Source organism: Photinus pyralis, unplaced genomic scaffold (assembly GCF_008802855.1).
Source record: "Photinus pyralis isolate 1611_PpyrPB1 unplaced genomic scaffold, Ppyr1.3 Ppyr1.4_LG3a, whole genome shotgun sequence".
NCBI classification, from domain to species: Eukaryota; Metazoa; Arthropoda; class Insecta; order Coleoptera; family Lampyridae; genus Photinus; species Photinus pyralis.
In genome coordinates this window covers 5333308-5358304 of record NW_022170509.1, presented here as the reverse complement: position 1 = coordinate 5358304, position 24997 = coordinate 5333308, and the positions used below count along the sequence as shown (strand labels likewise).

At 36.1% G+C, this 24997-nt stretch overlaps 1 protein-coding gene across 9 annotated transcripts in view; it reads left to right on the top strand.

Moving 5' to 3' along the window:
• The window catches only part of LOC116165358 (forkhead box protein P1), a 142871-nt gene that overhangs the window by 96010 nt on the left and 21864 nt on the right, over positions 1–24997 (top strand). For all 9 annotated transcript variants that reach the window (XM_031479728.1, XM_031479730.1, XM_031479724.1 and 6 more), the window contains one exon: positions 3292–3411. In XM_031479728.1, coding sequence (XP_031335588.1) covers positions 3292–3411 — 120 coding nt within the window. The remainder of the gene's footprint in view (positions 1–3291; positions 3412–24997) is intronic.

The following is a 24997-nucleotide window of genomic DNA, read 5'->3' as shown; positions in this document are numbered from 1 at the left end:
AAAATCTTTAAAAAAAATCCGATTGTGAATCTAAACCAGCTGGGGACACACAGAGACACATAAAAATCCATCCAGTCGTTTAGGACTTTAGGAGTTCAGTCACAATAGACGTACAGAAGAATTTTATATATAGGGTGAGTTTTTTCTTTTCATTTTAAGCATTGGGATCACTGAAACCAAAAGACATAGAGATTCGGTTAAAGAAAAGTTTATTCAAGAAATGCTTTTGTTTTTTGAAAAAATTCCACAGTTTACTAAATATGAGCGAAAAACGGATTTAGTGATTTTTCTTTTAAATGTTGAATTATTATTAGGAATTTAAAAAAAATTACACGAATAAAATTTTATACATTTTCATGCTTAACGTGATGAACATACTAAATTTCTTTCTCGACTTTGAGTGATAATACAGACTTTAATTTTTTTTGGTACTCGTAGCTGACTTTTACATTTTTGTATTATTGAGAGGTAAATAAACAGAGTTTGCCATGAAAAACAATATCTAACGAGATAGGTAATAGTGTAACCGTGGTCGGTAGAGCAGCCTTGGCTGAAACCTCGCCCAACGAAAAGTAAAGGTAAAAATAAATAAAATAAACATAAATAAAAATTCGTTAAGCCGCTTGGTGAGCCAGAGGCGAAGAGTGCACTATCAAATTTGTTTTTTCGATAATAGCCCTTATGGACATTTAACGAGAATACAAACAGGAAATCATTTTTCATTTCTGACCGAATGACACCAATACCAAGTACGTAGTGTAGTTCCGGAGCCTTTGTGACTCAGACAGACATCAAGAGTGCAAAAGTGCATTTTATTTGTTGATAATGAAAATGCACGAAAACAAATCGCTAACTCTGTGTTTCGCTCAGATATAGCAAACTGTGGATTTTTTTCAAAAAACAAAAACATATCTTGAATAAGCTCTTCAAACGACAACTATTTCCTCATTTAAACAAATCTCTGTCTTTTGGTTTCCGAGATCCCAATGCTTGAAATTAAAAAAAGTCACCCTGTATAAAGATAAAGGCTCATCCTGAGAATCAGATTACCAATGAACGTAAATCTATGCAATTACCGCATCACTTTACTCTACTGGCTAATTATTCGGAAAAATTGCAAACGGAAGGATCATAGATACGAATAACCCATTAGGTAAGTAGCACTATAATTACATTTTTTTGAGAATCAATGCATTTAATGCTGGTGAGATGAAAACTTACTTTTGCCTTTTCTTGCACCTTTAGATGTGAGGCAATAAAATATTATGTTATCTTTATATTTTATTTATTTTTTTATTTATTATCCCTCTCTTATTCTGGGCCCTCAACATCAGGCTTGCGCCCAATTAAGGAGTGCCCCTTTAATGCTTTTTAGAGGTACCTTAGTCCGTTTCTACTTACAATTTAACTGTAGGTACACACTGTATGAAACACTCATTAAAAAAATCCCATACGAAAGCAGGATTTGCATACCGAAAAGGTATCGATGTGACGTGAGCGTATGAAATCTTTTCATGCAATTCTTTTTCGCGAATTTTTGAAAATGGGTGGCGAATACATACACTTCGAGGCGCTGTAAATATAATATCACTTCAGCGTTTCGGTATGGCAACATGAAAAATTTGTTCTAGAAATGACCAATCTCTATGACTCGGCTATGCATAAGAACTTTCCTCCTTTTTTCTGATTATTCCAGTAATCGCAACTTGCACTTATACCCAAAATTTATACCTCAAACGCCCGTGGAGTGCAGGTGGTTCTCGACTGGTACCCGTCGCCTTTGATCCATTAGAGCTTAGGCTACGTATTGACTTCGGAAGGTATCGGTATAAAGGTGGATATCAATATATCGACCTTTTTCATCAATATATCGCTTGGACGATAAAGAAAAAGACCGTTGTTGCGGAAGAAATTCATTTAATAACAAAGATGGCTCACTTATATAAAATAATGTACACAAATATTAAAATGCTCACGGTTGAGGCGAAAAGTAATATATTAAATTTTCTCACAAATTTGATGCCCACGAAAAACTTGTCAAATCAATAGTAAGCATTAAGTCGAATTACGAATGCCGTTGATAAAATGTAGGTCATGTAACCCTTTAATAAAATTAAAACTTGTTTCCCCAGCAAAAGTGGTATTTCCGAAGTACGTTATCTATTTAATTTCGCTGACGATCAAAACGCTCGAAACAAACTTGCATAGTCCTTTACCGGAAATATTATTTGTAAACAGCAACCCTCCCTTATTTGAGACATCGGGCATCGATTAATACTGCAAACAGTAAGCGAGCGTTCTACAGTTTCGGATGTGAAGAAGTGCATTTGTACACTGCTTGTCTTTTTCTTGTCCATCCCTCTTTGTCGCTCCGTATTCAATTAAGGGGGGTCATGATTAGCAGAAGTCGTCTAGTTACAAATAAATATGTATGTGTTTAATATATAATTCAGGAGAAAACGAACAAGCAGTCGTACGCTGTTCACCTCGGGCTGTATGCTCCTTTTACCCTTCATACCTGATCAATACGCGCAGCTTTCTAATGTTATTAGGGAAGCTAACAAATAGACTGATTCGTACTTAGAACGAAACGGCAATTCTAGGCGTGATGGATTATAACGGTCTCTTATTTTATGTGGTCATGTACCGACAAGAAATAGCACCCCACGCAAACTTTTACGATTTTGCATGTTATGAAAAATGTAGCTAGCCATTAGAATACTATTATGGAAAAGAGTAACACGCAGGGTGGTTGAACATCGTATGGAGTAACGGTGTGTGGAAGATAACTCGAACGTATTATCCAGATTATCCTCTAAACGGAATAAATGACCACAGGGGATGCGACTGTGTCTGCACCTTATCTGCTTCCTTTAAATGTTTTATATACAGGATTTGTATACTGATTAAGTTTTCTAGGGATGTTTCGGATGAAAATGAGGTAGCTGGTAACCGATAGGCGTAACGTATTTGTTTGTTAAATATTTCTTTTATTATAATAAAATGCGCGAGAATATTATCTGACAGTCGCTATAATATCCAAGAGGTCCCGGTCGTAAAAAGAAGACATCGGGCTAAGGATTGTAAATGCCTTCGAGGGAGTTTATCCTAAATGGACGAGTGTCCGGAGACCGATAAAATCGAGCTAGGTGTTCTTGCCTGTTGGGATTCCACAGCTTGTGCGTGTTTTTAGGCACCCATAAAGCTGTTTCAGATTTAGCAGAGTTTGCCTGTTTCAAAAGGGAGAATAATTGGCGTTCTATAAATCTCATCGCTATTGGTTTTTTGCAGGATGATGGCATCATGGATCACGACGTAGACGGAGATGTTGCTATCAACCTTTCAACCTCGCAACGGCCTTCGGCGGCCACTACACCCAACGGAAGCGTGGAACCTGAAGACGTCGAACTTGTAAGTATCTTTTAAATGTCATTTAACAAACGTTTGTGGCGATTTTCTTAATCTCTGGCCGCATCGTGCTATCTGGTCTGGAAGGTAGCAAAAGTGCGATTGTTACTATGGACGTGTCGTGAACGAATAGAAGCGGGGGAGGATAAAAGATTACACATCCTCGCAAAGCTCTGTATAAGTAAATATTAAAAATCGTACAGATTGAGTTTTAGAATGAGATAGATGGGAGGGTGTTTTATCGGGGCGCTGTCCTTTCTAATCAAGACCTGCGGGTTGTCCCCGCGGCCCCGGCATCGCGCTTAATGCGCTCGGATTTTTCATCTTAATTGAAAGAGTTCGGGCCCAGATGTCTCCAGTATAAAGTAAGACACTCCGTGTTTAGATGCGGTGTATGATTGCGGCAGACGCGGGAGGCAGCACTTTTCCGACTTCCTTCTTAGTATAATTTAAGCGAGAGCTTTTCGCTTGATAGATGTGTTCGATAAAGTTTTTCACAGTTCGAAATTAAGATATTTGCGCCGTATAATTAGAAATGAAGCTAATTTTGCATTCTTTGTTTTCCGTTCGTACTTTAATTAAGGACTTTAACAAATGCCAGGTGCCTTCTGTTCATTTCGCACCTCCGCTTTTTAATGTCGAAATTAAAAAGCGGTTTTAAATAGAATTTAACGCAAATTTCGTGAACTTCCTTTACTAGTTAAACGTTGCCTGGTTTTAACAACTTTTTGCTGACGCGCAAATTTTAAAATTTATTGATATCCACCAAAAACCCTACACCAGCAATGCGATAGGTATTAAAAAATTGGCAAGGCTCACATGGCGTTGCCAAAATAACCTTCATTCAATTTTCGATAAACGATTTTATTTGATTTGTCTAGTTATTGATTGTTTTACCTACTCTATTCTCCGATTGGCTCGCGAAATCTAATTTATAATAAAAAAAAACTGGGAACGGACCAACTTCATAGTACCCTTGTCCAAAATAAGTTTTTGCTGCCATATACAGGATCAGAAATGTCAACGTCAAACCGCTCCCGTCACTTTCGATTCGATGGTTAATAGAGGAAGTGGCTAGTAGACATTTTAAAGAAATAATCTTGAGTAAGCGTCGTATTATATTTTTTTAACCATAAACTACACGTTAAGATACATAGTGGTGTATTAAAAACGGTGAATTGTCGCACTTGTCAATTTATTTTTTATTTTTTTAAATTTTGCTTTTATTTTTGAGTATTTAACATTTGACGTGGCGTCTTTTATACGATATAATTCCTTCACTATTCCGTATTGGTAGGGTGGCAACCTATAAATTTTTAATAGGTTAATATCGTTAGTTCTTTCCTGGAATATGGAACGATAATTTTTTTTAGAGTTTAATCGTTTCCATGTTTAAAAATGTCATTAAATCTATCTTGAAGACAAATAGAAACACGAAAAAATCGAATACTAGTAGATTACCTCATGGTGCTGGCAACTCAACAGCATCTAATGATGTCACCCTTCATTTGATAATGTTCTTTCCATTTTTTATGTTTTAGATTGTCCCGAATTGCAATATCTTTTCCACGGTATAAACAACTTATTCTTCTTCAATCTGTAATATTTTGGGAACTAAACGTAGTGCAGGCGCTGGTTGGACTTGAGTATGCAAAATCAAAGGACCGCATTCTTCCAATTGATTCAAGTTCAGAAAGCTTGAAGATTAATAATTCGAATGTTGCCGGAACGCCTATTGGTCCAATTTTGTTTTATTCCCTCTTTTCCTCCGGCGCGAGTAATTTCATTGAGCGCCATGCTATGAATCTATTTTGATGAGTATCTTAGTGACAATGATTGTTTTGTTTTTAATAATTAACGGTTGCTACGTGAAATTAAAACATAAATTATTAATAAAAAATTCGTAATTCGTAAATGTTCTTCGTAATGTTTACTTAATATTGTGGATAGTGGAGACGCTTTATTAACATTGGAAAATGAAAAATTTGTGCAAAACATGAAAAAGTTATCCGATCGTATACATAGAAATACTTTTTTTGTATAGTTACAGGAACTTTTTTTGCCACAAAACCATATGGAAAATGTAACTTTAACGATTTTTAGTATGCGCTTCCATGGCGTTTAGTTCCATCTATGAACGATAGCATCAATTTTTGAGAGGTATAGCTAATGGGTCAATGATATTATTAAATTATGAGTTATGAAGGATCACTATGCAAAAAATGTTGTATATGAAAGTGTTTTTTTTAAAAATGAATTGGCTTGTTTAACTCGGACTTTCTCCTAACTTTGAAAATATGCTGCTAACGAAAAGAAACGGACTCCCAATTAAAAGATTCAAAATGTATTATTCATTTTCGAAAAATAATATACCTATATGCTCGTAATTTGACACAAAATTTTTAACATCTTTATTTATTATTCATTTATTTATTTATTATCCCTCTCTTGTTTTGGGCCCTCAACAGGCTTTATGAAATACTGGATTACTGCAAGTACCTTTTTGACACAGAAGTGTATAAATAAAGATTGTAAAAATATGCATCGTTGTTTATTTGCATTTCTTTTAAGTACGTATTTTATATTTGCTTTTGATCATTAAATAATTTTCTCTGAGATATGTACCTTTTATTTTGTTCACTACATAATTTTTTTATTGACAATTTATGAATTTTGTATTCATAATTTTGGTTTTAAATTAATTTGCCAACCTTTAATTACGTTTAATTGTTAAATTATTTGAAAAATGTCACTAAAATAATCATCAAAATAGATACATAACAATATCCGCTCAATCAACTTATTCGGAGGCGGAGGAGGGTAATACCTACCTAAAACAAAATTGGAGGGGAGTTCCGGCAACATCCGAATTATTAATCTGCAAGCTTTTCCGAACTTGGTTCAATTGGCAGAATGCGGTTCTCGGATTTTGCATACTCCATCCAGCTCCGGGTCTCAAATTTAAAGAAATGTTCGATGAAAACGTTTATTACGAAAATCGCAAAACACATTGCCTTACTGAACCTGAACACTGCATAGTTCTCAAAGACATATATTTGGATTCTAAAGAGATTTGTTTCTAAGGAAACTCACTGACGTAATATTATAGCAAGTAGCATCTCCATCCCTAGTATAACTGATAACTCATGTAAATGAGCTATCGATGCCAATTTTAAACCTTATTCAACCCATGCTGCGTCATAAGGCGACGCGCGAACAGTTTCGTTTTTTTGGGTATTGTTTCAAAACATCATCGTACTCAAAAATGGGACTTAACTATTTAGATTTTTAGTTATAATTAGCACGACCAGAGATCATCTCATTCAATATGTTTGGACTGCAGCTTCATCCATACAAGACGACCCAGATACACTTCAGAGAGCTACTTCTTCAATTATTAAAAGAACAAGAATGTGTTATGAGGCAATAGGGGCACATTTTGAACCAAAACTTTAATTAAATTTGTGTCAAAAATGAAAGAATTCTTAATTGAACAAAATATTACGTTATACTTTATTCAACATACTTTTTACTTTATTCTACACACTCTGCTAAATTTAATATTGTCCATAACTTCTTAACTATTGAGTTTTGGAAAAAATTTCGACTTAAAATTGACCAAGAAATCTGGCGTTAATGTCCATCGAGTCACGGGTATATTATGGTTTAAAATTAAAATTAACACCATGTATTGCTCAGTCGATGTTTATATTAACATAATACTTTCCATATATTTAGCAGGGGCTTGCGTTTTAAGATCGATAGATTATTACATATATAACCTTTTACTAAACAGCTTTCTAATATTAAAGAGGGTATCCGCTTACTTTGTGTTCAGCAGTTTTAAGCAAAATTTGACCATATAATTAATAGGGAATCCTTTCTACGTTCGGAAAAACATTTTCAAGCAGGTTTTTTTGTGAAGAATATTTCTAAGAAGATTTTAAAGCGATCTATAAGTGCATTTCTAAAACTTCTTCTTCTTCAAAGAGTTCTAGCAAGTTTCGAAAATAACCATGAGAGTTTCTAAGGTTCTCGACTGGAAGTTCTAAGAAAACCTGCGAGATTCCTAGACAGGAATGCCGGTAACATTTTAGAGGAAGTCTTCAAGAGTTTCTGGTGACAGCAAGAAAGTCCTCAATATTGTTTTTAAGATCTCGATCAGGGTGTCTTAAGAAGATTCTCTAGAAGCCTTCCGAGAGCGTTTCTAATACAATTGCTAAGACTTCTTTTTATTGGTTTACCAGTAAACGTTTTCAGCATTTACGAAGAGGATTTGGTTATCGGACAAAATTGAAGGAGAAGGAAAGTATGTCTTTCTAAACGTGGGGAGTCTACTGTTATTTCCCTTCTTTCTCAGTCAAAAGGGTGGATTTGGAATGTGATTCCTTGTATGATATCTTGTGTAAGATGTACATGTTGTGGCTTATAGGCAAGAATAATCTGTTCCAGACGATGCAACTTTCGCTTATCGTTTATACAGAGTGAGCAACAAAGATTGAAGCGTGCCGCTTCAGCTAAATTGGCAATGTGCCGCTCATAGCATATGCTGATTTGATACAAGATACGAAATACGAATAGACGCACGTCACTGTGACAGCGCAGAACGTCATTTTCGTATACAACTCCATACAAAGAAGGTAGTTTTGATATTAATAGGAACAAGCGGTGATGACGCACGCTTCAATCATTGTTGCTCACACTGTACATATCTCGGTGTCGAATCCTCCTGCTTGTAATAGCCGTGTATGATTACCCATCTCTAAAATGTAAATCATTGAATAACACGCTCTGTTGTACTTCGTTGTCTCGTGCAACGTGTAATTACGTTAATAGTACCATGTGCAACTATTAATACTATAGTAATATATTTTGTTTTAGTCACTTTTTTTTATTGTGAATTTAATTTCGTAAGACAATAACGTATTACAGTAACACGTTACATATGGTGAAATGGGTATCATTGAGGCAGCTAAAATCTTATTCCCTTGACCTCTTTTAAACAATGGTTGAAAAGAAATAATTTAGAAAAAACAAATCGACTTGATCCTTACTTGGGCAAGAATGCTGAATCAAAACTTACTAATCACATCTAAAAGCGCCAGGAACACGGGTTTGTGTACTTAGAAGAGCCGAATTCCGTGTACTGACTACAAGTTAACCACCCCTCCGAATTGCTCCTAGGTTTAATACTGAAAACAGTAAGCATTTTTAGGTATATCGGGTACAAAATTGCTTCAGTATTTTTTGCAGAGGAGGGGTGATATCTCGGTTCGAAAATAGTTATTTGAGTCCTAGGAATATGGAACGATGTTTTTCCATTTCGTACAGAGAATAGCCTGGTTAATAATCCGTCAAACAACGTATAAATGAAACGGGCCTTTTAATTGACTAGTAGAGCCGGTCCCAGTTCTAACAGCAAAAAAGTTCAAAAGTGGTCCATAAGCGTGTTGCACTTGCATGTTGTATTTCGGAGGGAACCGTATTGCTGCATTTTTAAAGGGAAAAACAGAAGTAACAATTGTATAACATGGTAGCATCTGTATCTCAGGTGCAATTGTCCATTCCGATATTTTTTTTGTATTAGCTAAGAACGCATTTCCTTTCAAAGAAGCCGCGTAGGGAAAATTTGCATAGGTCTACTGGATGGTCACATCTCGCACACGACTAATATTGAACTGCTAGATGTGTAGCAGAACAAAATGCTATGATTTTGCCGGCTTACCCCAACACACCGCACACTATCTACACCCTCTTAGCATTTTTTAAATCCTTAAATGGAGCTTGCAAACTGATGACAAGAACTGATCCAAAAATTACGCTTAACCATATGAGGTTTGAACAACTTAAAGACCATGCCTGTGGAAAGTCAGTAATCGTGTAAAATGCTCAATGGGCCTTCGAGGCTATTGGGATATAGATTGTATAGAGCGTTTTAAACCAGACAAAATACCGGATCACATACGTTTTCTTATAGACCAAGAGCTCGCGTATAAAAAACCGCATGATAAGGTACCAATGGTTTAAGTATTGAAATAGATAGTGCGTAAGATAGTAAAATCAAAACCGCTCGTCTGCCGCTCGTAAGTGGTCACCCGTAAGCCCTATAACAAAATGAATTTTGAAAAAATCGACTCACAATCTCGTTATTAGTACCAAGTTGAAATATGTGTTAAAACATGCGGAAACATCATTAGTTAACGAAACCCAACTGGCAGACGCGTTAGTTGGTAGCATTTTTGAGGCAGACGCAACTAAAGACGTCGAAAATCACTCAAAATCGCGTGATAGAGTACCAGTTTAAAAGTTGTGTTAAAATGTGTGAAAAAATGTCCTTAATCGATATGTGAAATGAAAATTTGAAAAGACGGTAGCATTTTCCTAGCAGACGCAGTTAAACATTTTCATGCCATCTCGTTTCCGCTCGTATATTGTCACGCGGTAGAGTGAGACGCGTGCTGCGGTATGTTTTGTTAAGAGGTCAACAGCAAGAAACTTAATTAGATTTGCACATTTTTGAATTGTATAATGCACAAACGTATAATAATAAAACACGCATATGTACTCTTCTAACATACAATAATAAAATAAAAGGCATTTGATATAAAATATAGATAATCAATACTTAAACCGATCATAAAAAATAACTTATAATAATAAAATCAAAGCTATTTGACGTAAAATATAAACAAACAAAATACATACTTACATCTGTAATTATATAATGCACGATAATCGTACAAAAATAAAACAAAGTTTATTTGACCTAAAACATAAAAAAACCCTGAAAAAAACAAAAAATACACTTTCTTTTTCTTAAAAAACCTAAAAAGGTAAAAAAATAAATATATATATAACTATGCATTTAATTATCACTTAATTCATCTTCATCACTTGAATTTTGGCATAGTTCCGCTTCCTCATCTTTCGGATCAGCAACACAGGGCTCGTCGCCATCAAGAATATCATTCAATGTAGGTGGTATTTGAGGACCATCGAACCATTGCAATTGGAACAAGCCGTTTATTACATTCCAACCATTATCTTCAGGTTTGTAAAATGACGGTTCACATTTTGTGGCATGCTTCCAAATAGCGCATACTTGATTAACGCGCTTAATCTTGCAATAAAGCGTGTCTTGGCACTACCATCGAAATTTTTTATGTTGGCTAGGGGATTAAACCTATCATTTTTTGGCTTATGATTATTTACAAAGATATCGAAACGTGCTTCGTTTATGTTTGACGCGTTTAGTTTGCCATACATTTTGCAAACAAATTGTTCTACACCTTTCTTTTGTTCCTCTGACAAATGTTCTGTAGAACCGAAAGTGTTCAATATTTTTATTATATATGGGTACTTTTCTAACAGAGAAAAGGGCCTCATCTTCCCTTTATTTGCAAATGCAGCAGTGTAGTCGCTTCCAGTAAGCGCATGGAAAGCTGGTAAAGCATTTGCAAGATCCTTCCCTAGATAATTATATACTTTATTTAAATGCACATAGCGAATTGTATTTTTTGATGCCAGTCCCAGTTCAAAGTATATTGAAATCGATTCTGAAAAATGTTCCATGTTGTCGAGTGCAATAATGAAAATATCTGTATCAGTTGCTCTTATTAAAATCGTAGAATTTTCCGGCATTCTATTGACATGAAATATTATACGTGTATCTGCTTCTTCATGTGTGCAAAAGAGCATCCCGTCTATACCTCTCGAGTAACACGCCCATTTTCGTTGTGAAATTTATAACAAGTGTCGCCAGAATTGATACGTATAATTTTGCTTCCCAAAATATTAGCGATAGAATCAGAGTTCCAAAATTCAACAAAAAATTGTACTAATTCTGCTTTAAAACTATCGTTCCTCAATGCTTTTATAAAATCAGCTGGTCTTCTTTGGTCAGCGCCTGTTATATTAAATGTATCCGATCTATTTGCTTGTGCAGCCCTTTTTTCTCTTTCGCTATCTTTAATGGAGGGCGAAATAAATTTGTCAAAAATTATATCAATTCTGTGACCTTCTGCTCTGCAAATTTTCTGTAATGTGTACATTGCCAATTTTCCAAAGGTAGTCGGTGCATTACCCAGCAAATGTAGAAAGAAGAACCCGTCGATTATTGTACAATCAATTTCATCTGGAATTTTTGGTATAATACCATATTTTTCAATTACTTTAAGCAATTTCGATTTGTCCGTCTTATTCATACTTCCATCGATATGACAAAGTGAAAGTGGAACCGCAGTCAAAGGGAAACATAAAACATTTGCCAAATCTAGTTTATGCTCAAGTGCCAAAATTAATAGTCTTCCTATTAAATTGCGCTCCATTTTCACTTCTGTAATCTTTCCGTTAGATTTCTTCGTTTGTATTTTATTCTCTGAAGCAAATGTATGTATGACTTGCCTCGTTATTCTTTTTTCAAATCTAGTTGGATCTTCTCGGCATTCGTCAATGAAGGTGTTTCTTAGTAAGTTGTTCTCCATTGTCACTTACATTCAACAAAAACATTCGTGTCGTATTACTAGCCACTTTTCCAGTTGATAAATTAATAAGGTAATCATCATTTACTACGGGGTCGAATGGATTGACTGTGGTATTAATCTGATTTATAATATTCTGCAAGGTAACATTATCTTTTCGAATTACATGCTTTCGTAAATTATTGGCGGCATCCTCTCGACTGTTTAAATTTAACGTCTCCAGAAAATGAGTTATCAAAGATGTTCTTAGTGAGTGGCTCATAGCCCAACGTTTTCTTGCTGAAATTGAATTAGTGAATGAGCTTATGCCGGTGAGTTTATTCGCAGCATCGGCATTAATGCTTTGCTCCAGCGTAAGATCAATCGGGGATCGAGAAAATGAGCCTTTGGTACGCCTTATGGATAAACCTCCATTAATTAAAGTTGACTTCAAACCGGGATGAGTTTCATCAATATTAACCAAGTTATTGTAAAATTTTATAATGTATCTGGCATAATTTTGGTGATTCATAACGAACATAATTTTGGAAATGTTTAGCAAGCAGGAAACATAGAGATCAAAATCGCAAGTTCTAGTTGCTCTAGAGAATTCCTGGTATACCTTTATTAAATTAACGTATGTTATCCAGTATTTTGCAGTTTCTCCATGTTTTCCGCATACGGTATCAAAATAATATTTCTCGTATCCGTTGAGTAGATCTTCCAGAGCAGCCGATAATCGAAGATCCAAGATTTTCGCATCTTGAATGCCATTTAAATCTTCTATAATGGTCTCCGTGGAAATATTATTGGTTGTAATGTATTGCTTAAAATGAACAATTTGAATTGCAGCTGCGAATATGAGATGAATCCTCTTGCAACGATTATAGTGAGTACCAGTAAGAAATCCTTTCAGAGATCCTGGAGCTAAAACACCCGACTCGGTTAAAATATACGGTCCCCCGGATTCTTCAATGTATTTTCCTATCGCCTTAAAGTACGACATTTCAATATGAAATGCACCGAGTTGTATAAAAATGTTGCTAAACTTAGGAGATTCTGTACTTTGAATTTGCAATGCTAATTTTGCAATTGCTAAATCATATGTAACGCTGATATATTTTTCCCCACACTCTGCTGCTATGTTTTGTGCCATTTTTAAAGTATGGACCACAACAGATAAACTTGTTGGGGAAGCATTTATGGGCGGTAAATAGCAAACTCTTTGTTGCGGCAAATCATCGACGGTTTTTAAATTATTCCACCCTACCCACATGGGAATCTCCCTATCCAACAGTGCAAGCGATACAATCCATAAGTTGTCCAATCTTTTAATGCTTCGCTCTTTTGATTTTATAGTGTCATCGACAACAACCGGGTTGACAGAAATTATTTCATTTAGCTTAGGTTTCTTGTGATAGGGTTCTATCTCTTCATCTAAAGTATCAAAGAGGCGACGTCTTTTTCTACCGGTGCGTATACCTTTTTCTGCGTTTTGTAGAGGTTCCGTGTCGGTATGATGTTGGTAAATAATACCAACAGTGTCGTGAAGGGTGTCTTTTCCCGTCAGTGTTTCGACAAACCTATCAAAATTATCAAAAGCCACTGAGGTACCTAACCCAGGCGTTTGTATTATTCCGTGCGGCACCGGGGATTGATCAGAGAGGGAATTGTACGTCAGCTCAGTTTCTAATTCTTCAGTTACCGTATAACTGACGGAATGTCCCAACCTATTCAAGATATTGATTACTTGACGACTACCTGTAATACTTTTCATCACTAATCCTAATTGTAAATGTTTGGACGGTTTCACACGCCCATTAGTGACAGAATATATAGCATCTTGAGATAATGACTCTACTTTCGGTTGTAAAATGGTCTCTTGTCGCCGTAGAATTGGACCACCAATCAAATTTGAAAAGAAAGTGCGTACAGACTCTGGAATTGTTGACTCGCCGTCATATATATTTTTTAGAGTTAATTGTTCTGGTAGTGGATTCCTTTGATTTTTTAAAATGTCCCTACGGAGACGGAACGCTACATTTTGTATGTCCATGTTTATCGATCTAGCTTTTACCGAACATACAGTGAATTTTTTTTAAATGCGAACATAGGAGTTTGCATGCAATGTATTTTCCCTATGTTCGATTAAAAAAAAACACATCAATCTATTGAGTAGTTCAAATGAGTAGTAGATACAATTGACAGCTGTCACATTTTTTAAAATACCGCCGTCCAATTTAATTATGAAATCGGCTAGGTTATTGCTTAGAATGTCAAGGAGGCCAGTTCGAACATTTGTTGTAATTGTTTTTGTTATTTATTTTCTTATTTTCTTCATTTATGTATTGAATAAATCAAATTAGTAGAATACCAGGTGCACATGGCCTACAAATAATTGAAGGTTGGTTCACAATGAATTGCGATGTCAGCGCGTGCTATGTGAAGTCAAGTTATCGTAAGTTATCGTAAATTTATCCTAAAGTTGCTATGGCCTCACACGGCTGATTTAAAAAAATCTTACCGAGTGCTCTTCATCATAAAGACTATCAGTTGCTGTTCATAGTCGCACAAGTTGCACGATTTGGGAATGTGAACCGCGCACACCTCATAGATTGATGTGTTTTTTTTTAAAATCGAACATAGGGAAATTACATTGCATGCAAACTCCTATGTTCGCATTTAAAAAAAATTCACTGTATGTGTTGAGCATTTGTGGAGCTTAAAGTGGGGCTGTATACAATGGATTTTCCTGCGACTTTTGAAAAACTTAATGCTCTTCCAAACAAAATTTGAAGTTTTTGTTGCAAATGACTGCAAGTGTATGTTTTTCCCGCTTCATAGGAAGCACAACCGGCTTCTTCAAAGCAACATTGAAGATATACTTTGTATAAATCAAGCATGTAGAAAGAATCCTCCTTTTCCAAAATATGTAACTGTATAAAATTTGTCAATTTTTTAATTGCGTTTTTATGATACGATCGGATTGTATGCCACTTAGTACGTCTTTTATTTTTGTGTGCACATTTCATATACCGCTTTGTAAATTTTGAACGGCACAATCTGTGATAGTATACCTCCTTTGCAACAAAATCGATATCTTTAATTTTACATAGGAGCTTATTGTCCTGTAACGCGTGTGCATAATGTTTAATGTTTTGTTCAAATATAGTAGTTTGGCAAGCACTGAGCTTTTGCTTTTCCTTTTTAACATATATGAAACATTTATCACAAAATATACAAGTCTTCTTTAAAATTCCAGTTTTTGTATTTTTTAAACTCTTAATAAATAGATCAGGAAAATTATACTTGACGAACTTTCATTACAAACTCCGATGTGGCTCGTAGAAAGATAACTGTAGGCGTTGTACTGCACCAGAATGCACACAAGAAAGGAAGGAAGACTTCAAAATCTCTTATCAAGTAAAGATCATTTTAGTGACTACAGAAACGAATGTGTTGTAATATAAAAGAAAGACGTTGGTTCCACGAGGGCTGAATACAACATATGAAAAGATTTCACAAATTTTGGTTACACTGTGTCAAAGAAGAAAACGGAAAAACAGTCTTTCCTACATCAAGTGGTCATCAATGTCTTTTTTTCGTAATAAAAAATTTATTTACAGTTTTTGAAATCTCTCCTCCCTTTACTCTTACGCTACTGGTGAATGAAGTGTATCTCCCAAGCCCAACTAACGGGCCCTGCTATTTCTGTACTGCAGCTTGTCGTTTTCTTCTTGCACATTATATAATCCCCACCACAATAGAAAATCCGGATAGCCCAACCATACTAATCTAACTTACCCCAATCCGAATTTCATTGACCGTTATTCTCGAGGATTATTACATTATTCCAGCATGTAACCTGTATAATATTTCCGTTGATTCCCGAAACGCCCGTGTTAAAGAACTTCTGCTAATTAGGGTGGAAAAAATGTGAGTGTCACTGATTTGAATTTAAAAATACAAACGTAGACGGGATTGCGCGTCCGCCAGATCATATTAAAACAGCGCGTTTCTTTCCCTATTTCTCTAAAGCGTCGGAAATAAGTCTTTCATCAACCCGACGACACAATTCGATGTTTAAATCTCGCTGTAAAAAATTGCATTGAGTTTTTGTCGCAATCTAATTCTGCTGACCTTCCAAATAATGACAACGGAAGCATTTTGTTTTTTCTCAAACTTAGAATTGACCAACGTCCTGCATTTTGATATAAGGGGCACGTTGTGCCTAAAAAAAGGTAGAAAGATCGCGTCGTGATCAATCTGTTATTCCTTGAAAAACGTTAGGCGCGTCGCAAACCCCTTGAACATTTACTGGCAGAGTATTATTTTAAAGAATTTGCATGGCGAATTAGAAGGAAGAATCAACTAAATCCCGTAATTACGCGATACATTTTATAGATGAAACGGGTCGTCAATAAATTCCCTTCAAACTTTTCTCCCCAGCTTTTATCCTCGGTAATCCACTTTGAATGGAAAGTAAGCAAATAATTTTGAACACGTTGCATTTTTGACCCTTTCTGTTTTCTTTTCGTATATTCCGTTTGACTTAAAGAAGTCGTTTTCGTGCAAGTCTACGATTGTTGTCGGCGAAAGGGTTGAGCAATGAACATCTAAGACTAACCACGTTTCGGTGAGGAAATCAAATAATCGACACGTGAAGTATGGGAAAGCGATTTCGAACTAGAGAATTCGCATAGTAATAGGATAAACATACGATAGGTAAAGGGAACGTTCATATGAGAGAGGTACATCCAGAAGCTACATAAAGTTAGGTTTGTGAAACGGCGCGTTGTTGACGTTTTGCGATATAGCCGCATGCAAAGACTAAATTGAATTTGGGACTGGCCGGCCTGTTTGGATTCCAGGATGGTTGTTTAGTTTGCCGGAACAAAGAAAACAGCCATGTGTTTATTCTGCTTGAAATAGCAAGCCACTCCCCAGCCGGGCTCTCTGCGGACGGCGTAAACACCTCGACGGGGTACCGTCGATACATGAGGAAACAGCGGCGGATACGACGCTTACAAAAGTTGTAGGATAAGGTTACGTCGCTGTGCTTAAATGACAATCCGATCACAAGCACCGGGCTTTGGTGGCTCAGATAGTGCAGGATCACCCTTCTGTAAGTGAGATGTAATACTGTTGCCAGATACCGGGACTATTAATGCGTGCACTGGATTCCCGTTATCTAGATAAATGGATGCACGAGTTAACTCTCGATTCCGAGGAATATTTATACATCTCGTTCGCAAATAGCCTTCCCGTAGCTGTGCGTTGTGAGAACCCCACGTGACTCTCTGTATCCAGCAACCCTCTCCCTCGGAAGAAGCCTCCCATATCGAATCCGCCACACTTTTGGTAAACAATGGCCTATTTAATTGCTTTTACAGTCGTCTGCACTCTTTTAGTAAAACACACCCCAAGTTGCTATGGCGATGCGTAAATAGCGTATATTCATTTTAATTTTGAAATTTGTTAATGAAGATGTTTGTTTTGTTGTCCGTATCGTTTGTATTTTTGATCACAACAAATCGACCATTTCCATCCATGGTTCCCCTCCAAAGCAGCTGCGAAGTTTCTGCATGACCGACTCGCGTGTGTCACTTCTTAATGCCTCGAAAATATATGATCGGCGCATATCGACTGTATAGCGAGAAAAGCCATCATAGGATACAGAATGACAAGAGATATTCGACGATAAGAAAAAATTGCTAATACCAATACGGATTTTATATTGGCAAGGAGGCGAGAGTTGCACATCCACTCGCTTAGTCATCGACGTAATTTGTCGAATGGTTAAGCGATTTGTTCCATAAAATGCGAGGATATTTACAAGTTCCTATACACAACTTCGTGTATGATCTTCTGGTCAGATAGCACGACTCGACGTGGTGGTTATTTCTCGCGAATGGATTATCCGCATTTCCCTACCCGCGCCACTCGACTAGGCTTGTTTGTGTTTGGGTTTCGAGATCCATCTGTAAAACAAATACTGCTGTCAGTCGACGCTCTTATTGTCTTTTTGTTATAGAAATAAACCGCCGAGGAGAAAGCTGCTATTTTAATTTGCTTCGTCTAAACAAAAGCTTAATTCGTTTATCGCTTTCCAAATTGCAAAAAAACTCGATGAATCATCTACTTTCTTACCCCTCTCTTATTTGTTATCGGCCCAAGAACCCTATGTATGTTCTTAATAACCATCCATTTAAATCATTGTCTTTCTATAAAAAGACCTACGGCACCCCTGAAAAACGTTAGCAATATCGAATATACCCCTCGAACGAACGGGACAAGCGGTACAAACAAGCCAGTATAACGGAGGGCGATGGACCACGTAAACAAATAAATATTAGGAAACTCGCCTCCGAGGTCTCTCATTGCGGGACATTCCTGTTTACGCGGCGTCGAATATCCTTTTGTATTAAAAGCGATTCGAAACGGGTATCGACGTTTTTCAAATTCTTATACCGAATGCAGTTTTAGTATCGAAAAAGAAGGGCAGATCTGCACGATTCGCGCGTTGTGCGGATTGATGAACGGCGTTTATTGACGTTTTCCGGCAGGTATTAATCAGATGAAAATCTCCCGACTTTTTGTGGGTTGCGGCGTCGGCCTTAACAGCTAACCCTCTTGTTTTATTGGCATACTTTTTCTTTATCTTTTTTCGCAGCCTAGACCCGTGTGTTATGGTTGGCGGAGGTAATCTTAGGCGTGACGGGTGACGAAGGACGGCAATCAGTGTTAACGGTCCTTCAGCTGACCATTGCTGATGCTGATGTTGTGGAAATTTTCCTATTATACATATTACCCTTGAATCTGTTTCCGACCTTTTCTTTAAGGCAGAATAATTTCTTTTTCCGCAGCTACCTATCTATAACTCGATCGCGGAGGCCCGGTGATTAGCACCGGTAAAAGACGTGAATATTAAGAAACTCTCACATCAAAAAGTATTACAATCTCTAAGCGACTGAGCTGGGGTTGTTTTGCGGCAGGGTATACTAATGATAAAAAGAAGGGTGGCCGCATGAACCAATTTGTTTTTTAATCGTTATTATATCGAAAATCTCAACGATTATAGGGAATGAAGAATTTTATATTACTGCATCCTCAACAGTTCAGAAGGATTACTCCGTTTTCCAAATATTACCCTTTCATCAGATATTAAATTATCACGCAGCTTAGAAAGTGTAACGTATACGTTCACTGCAGTGTTGTTAGTGTTAGTTTAGTGCATTTTCCAACTAATGTCCGTCCGTCCGAGGCCGCAAAGCAACGCAAAGTCAACTTTCTTATTTATAGAGAATTTTTTTGAAATTTTAACCAAAGATTCGTCTAGTAATAAAGGCAAATATATCGCATATTTTAAACATCAATTGTGCACATGCGCAGAGCACTCATTGCTAAGTTTCTTATTTTAACTTATTCTTCATATAAATAGTCCGTTGAGTGACCTTTGGGGAAGTACTGATCAATTCATATTTCGAATTTTTTGATAGATTATGTTTAAGTAATCTACAACCAACCCTTAAAGTGTCCTCTAACAATAAATTTCCTTTTTGTTTGAAACTTACGTAATATTCTAGAATATTAACACCTACGAATATAGCAATCCTTGATGGCGGGGTTTGTAATTTTTGTTGTACACTAAATATTTTAAATTTTTTGATAGATTCTTTTAAGTAATCTACAACCAACCCAGAAACGGCCCTCTAACAATAAATTTCCTTCTCGTTTTAAACTGACGTAATTTTTGAGAGAATTCACACCTACGTGTATAGCAGTCCTCGATTGCGGGGGTTGTAATTTTTGTTGTACTCCAAATATTTTGAATTTTTTGATAGATTAGTTTTAAGTAAACTACAGCCAACCCTTAAAGTGCCCTTTAACAATAAATTTCCTTTTTGTTCGAAACTTATGTAAAATTCTGGAACATTAACACCTACTTATATAGCAATCCTCGATTGCGGGGCTTGTAATTTTTGTTGTACACCAAATATTTTAAATTTGTTGATAGATTATGTTTAAGTAATCTACATCCAACCCTTAAAGTGCCCTTTAACAATAAATTTCCTTTTTGTTCGAAACTTATGTAATATTCTAGAACATTAACACCTACTTATATAGCAATCCTCGATTGCAGGGGTTGTAATTTTTGTTGTACACCAAAGATTTTAAATTTGTTGTTAGATTATTTTTAAGTAATCTACAACCAACCCTGAAACTGCCCTCTAACAATAAATTTCCTTCTCGTTTTAAACTGACGTAATTTTTGAGAGAATTCACACCTACGTGTATAGCAGTCCTCGATTGCGGGTGTGCTCTAACAAAAATTTCTTTTTTGTTTGAAACTTACGTAATATTCTAGAATATTAACACCTACGTATATAGCAGTCCTCAATTGCAGGGGTTGTAAATTCTGTGGTACACCAACTATTTTAAATTTTTTGATAGATTATATGTTTAAGTAATCTACAACCAAAACGTTCTAGCTCGAGATCTCTATAACGAGAAATGCAAAATGAGAATCGGGGCGCAAAATTTCTGAAAATTAATATTGTAATTGATAACGAAAAACAAATGTATATCCCTTATCCATTATATCCAGTTTGTGTGGTAAAATGATTTTTCAAACTATAGGTATACTTAACGCTTATTATTCATCCCCCAACTGTTTCACAGATCGTACCTGTTACACCCCGAATGCACCAGGTTAGTACACTCAATTTCCTAATTTAAAGAGATGACGTATATTAAAAAAAAACGTATTGCACTAGCTAGGGTAATGTCCCATTGCATGCGAGCCTGCCCTCAATCAATCAGTCTGAGGAATCTCTTACTGTTTCGATGGTTTCTATATCGCTGTGATAATATTCCGACTAAATAGCTGAAGCATGTACTCAAAATGACCTCTCATAAGACTACGTATGCAATCTCTGCATCGATATCTTTGAATCATCATCATAATCATAATCATAATCATAATCATAATCATAATCTTTATTTTCTCCCCTTACTGTACAAAGTTATGTTATTTTTAAATTACAATTTTTGGAGAAGGTACACTTATTCTAATTATAAGCGCCCCATCTTAATTAAAAATAAAAACAAGTTAAATAATTCAAAATAAAGCTAAGTTTCTAGTTTACCTACATACAAATTTCTAATTAAAACACATAGCCGCAATGAATGTTGAGTTAGGAATTACATTAAGTGCTATCGAATTATTGATAGAGCTTTGTGTATATTTTCTTTATCTTTTAACAGCCACAATTTTATCGCTTTTTGCCTTTGCTTAGATGTTAAGTTAATGGGAATTTGGTCTAATATGAAGTTATGTAATTTGGGACCGAGGTACATAAATGTTTTCTGAAAGGTGGTAGAGTTAGCTTTAGGTAGTAAGAGCTTATTTTTACAGTTGCCTCTAGTGCCTATATCACGTTTTTTGAATCTAAAACTCTCCGACCTTTTATAAAATTCTTTCAGTACCTTGAAGACAAACAGGTTTTTTATTGGTAGAATGTTGAATTTTTGAAATAGGGGAAATGATCGCGTTGTCACGTTAGCGGAAGCAACTATTCGTATGACGTGCTTTTGTGTATTTGTTATTGGCTTTAATGTAGTATCATACGCTGCACCCCAACAGACCAGTCCATACTCCATTTTGGAGTGGAAAAGAGTGTGATATAATTTTTTGAGTACGATACTGTCAACGTTCTGTTTTGCGTAGTACAACTTTTTTATTATTGTGTACAAGTCACATTTTAATTTACGTATATGAGGTCCCCATTTGAGTTTAGAGTCAACGATTACTCCTAGGTACTTTTCAGTTTCCGTATAACTGACCACTGGACAATTACACGTTTGCGAAAGTTCGCATTCTTTTGAGTGGAACTTGATTGGTTTCATGTTTGTGTATGACGTGGGATCTTTAAGGTTAAAGTGTAATACTTTTGTTTTTTTAATGTTTAAACACAGCCTATTAGCACAAAACCAATTATAAATTTTATGGGTGTCACCCTGAATTTTGTTATGTAGTGCGAGCGTCGAATCAGCTGAATACGCCAGTGCTGTGTCGTCCGCAAAGGCTGTTAGTTTCCCATAAAATTTACCATTGCACAGGTCATTACAATATATTAGGAAGAATGTTGTGGAGAGAACGCATCCCTGTGGTACTCCCGATCTTTGAATTTCGTATTTTCCAGTTTGATTCCCTACTCTCACAGTTTGCGTTCTACCACCGAGGTAGCTATCAAACAATTTGTTTGCTATTCCTCGTATGCCAGCATGCTCTAGTTTGTTTAATAATATTTTCTTATCTAAGGTATCGAATGCTTTTTGGACATCGATGAACATACCTGCAGTTTTTTTTACCGCTATCAACACTTTCATAAATACTGCTCATGAAGTTCAGCAATGCTTTTTCAGTTCCACGACCCTTGATAAAGCCGAATTTGTGTGGAGAGAAGAAATTTATTTTTGTTAGAAAATCTATAAGCCTTTGGTTTATTGCACGTTCAAATATTTTAGATATAGTGGAGACTAACGAGATCGGCCTATAGTTGTCTACGGTTTTGGGATCTCCTGATTTCAGTATGGGTATTACTACTGATTTTTTTAAAGCATTTGGAAAAATACCATTTTTGAAGCTAAGGTTAATTAGATGGGTTATTGGCTCCGCTAATTTATCCACATTTGCCTTGAGAACACAGACCTCTATACCATCGCAACCTGTAGATTTCTTATTTGGTAAGCTGTTGATAATTGAGACCACTTCTTTAGCAGTGATTGGAAACATTATCATACTTTTATTAGATATATAGGTAGGGAATGTGTTCTCATCAATTTGATGATCGCAGTTTACGTACTTGCTCAGCAACTTTACGGGTTGTTCAGTGAAATGCGTATTTAACAAATTACTAATTTCAGTTTTTTTGGAGTACTCCTTCCCCTCGTGTTTAATAATTGTTATGTCTGGAGTATTGTTTTTCTTCCCTAATATAGAGTGCAAAATTTTCCAAGTTTTACTTGAGTCGTTACGATTATTCGATAAAAGTTCATTGTAGTACTGGGATTTTGCGCTAATTATCATACTATTTAATTCGGAATCTAGTGCTTTTAGTTTGTTAAGTTGTATGAAATTAAATGGTTGCATTTTTACAGTTTTATTAATCTTATTACGCGAATTTAATTTATCGATAATCAAATTTGTCATCCACGGATTGTTTAACTTACGTTGACATTTTCTGGGTATTTTTTTTGTTGTTTTTGATCCATTAGTAAAATTTTCAAGAAGTAATATAAAATTATTTGTGGCAGTTTCAGTGTCTTACTCTGTGGTAACAAATCTCCAGTCAGTGTTATTAATTAGATCACTTATCTTAAAGTAATTTAGTTTTGTAATCATTTTGTTACAACAGGGTTTCGCTAAGCGAATTTTATTAGTGAGAGGTAATTTTACCGCGGTCAAACTGTGATCGGTTATCCCGACATGGATAACGGCTGACTTAATAAAATTATCGTCAAAGTTTCCTTTAATAAAAGTGTGATCAATGCATGTGCTGGAGAGATTAGTAATTCTAGTACTTTTATTTATGCAACAATGATAACCTAGCGAAGTTAAAAACAGGAAATATCTCTCTGAGTCGATATGTTTACTTACTTCAGTACCAAACTGATCGCAAATGTTGAGATTCATATCGCCAGATAATATTACAAATGAGACCGGGACATTTCGCCGAATGCCCACAACGCCGACACGATTTTTTGAAGGTCCATATCGCCGACTAGGGACACTACGCCGACGGACACTACGCCGACCGTGCCCACATCGCCGACAAGTGAACAAGGGACACTAAGCCGAACGTGACCACGCCGACCGTGCCCACATCGCCGACAAGTGAACAAGGGACACTAAGCCGAACGTGACCATAACGTCGACTCATACAACACTTCTTAATCAAGCTGGACGGTGTGCAACACCAAGTATCTTTTGACGTTAGGTTATTGTAGGTTCAGAATATTTTTTTTAACTTTTTTCGAACTACAGACTCATACGAAAATTCTTAATCAAACTGGACGGAGTGTGAAGCAAAGCAGCTTTGGATATTAGGTTATTTGTAGGTTTAGGAAATGTTTTTTAAACTTTTTAAAATGCAAACTCATACACTGGACAGAGTATGAGGGGCCTGGATTTTCGAACAGTCGGCGTTGTGGTCACGTTCGGCTTAGTGTCCCTTGCACACGTTTCGGCAATGTGGGCACGATCGGCGTAGTGTCCGTCGGTGAAGTGGGCATGGTCGGCGTTGTGTCCCTTGCACACTTGTCGACGATGTGGGCACGGTCGGCGTAGTGTCCCTAGTCGGCGATATGGACCTTCAAAAAATCGTGTCGGCGTTGTGGGCATTCGGCGAAGTGTCCTAGACCCTTACAAATTTTGCTTTAATACTTTCAATCCATGGTTCGAATTCATTTAAAAAGTCATTAGAGCTATACACTTGAAGTCTGTACAATGCAATCAGTTCTAACGTAAAGGTACCGATATTACATGTTAAATGGACAATATCCGCAGTTTTTAAACACGTGTTGTTTTCTCTCACACATGTTCTGATTGACTAATAGCAGATGATTATTTGACGAACTGAAAAAACTAGTGTTAGCAAGATTATAAAAAACTAAACTTTCCATTTATAGTGGTGGGATAATCACGGTAGCTTTTTAGTTTATTAATTGTAGTAGATCTCTTTCAGCTCGGATTCGAACGGCCTTGGAGTTCGTTGTTTTTCTTAGAAAAATGTTTCCTTTTTTGACCCAGACGTAGTCGTAGTTCTTTTCTTTTGCGAATTTTAAATAATACGTGCCGGATTAGATGTTCTTCTTGCTTTATCGCACATATTGTAAATGTAGCACGTAAAATTTAAGTGGACATCGAAATGGATCTTTCACCGTGTTGGTAACCATATTGTTAATTATATTTATAATTTTTTTTAATCCTTTCCTAAGGTATGGTAAAGCGTTTATGTACATTTAAATATAATTCCCAACACAATTTTCTTTTATCGTGAGAGAACCTTGTCAACAGTTTTGGTAAAATGTATATGCTGAATCTACTTAATTTCCCCTTTCTAAAC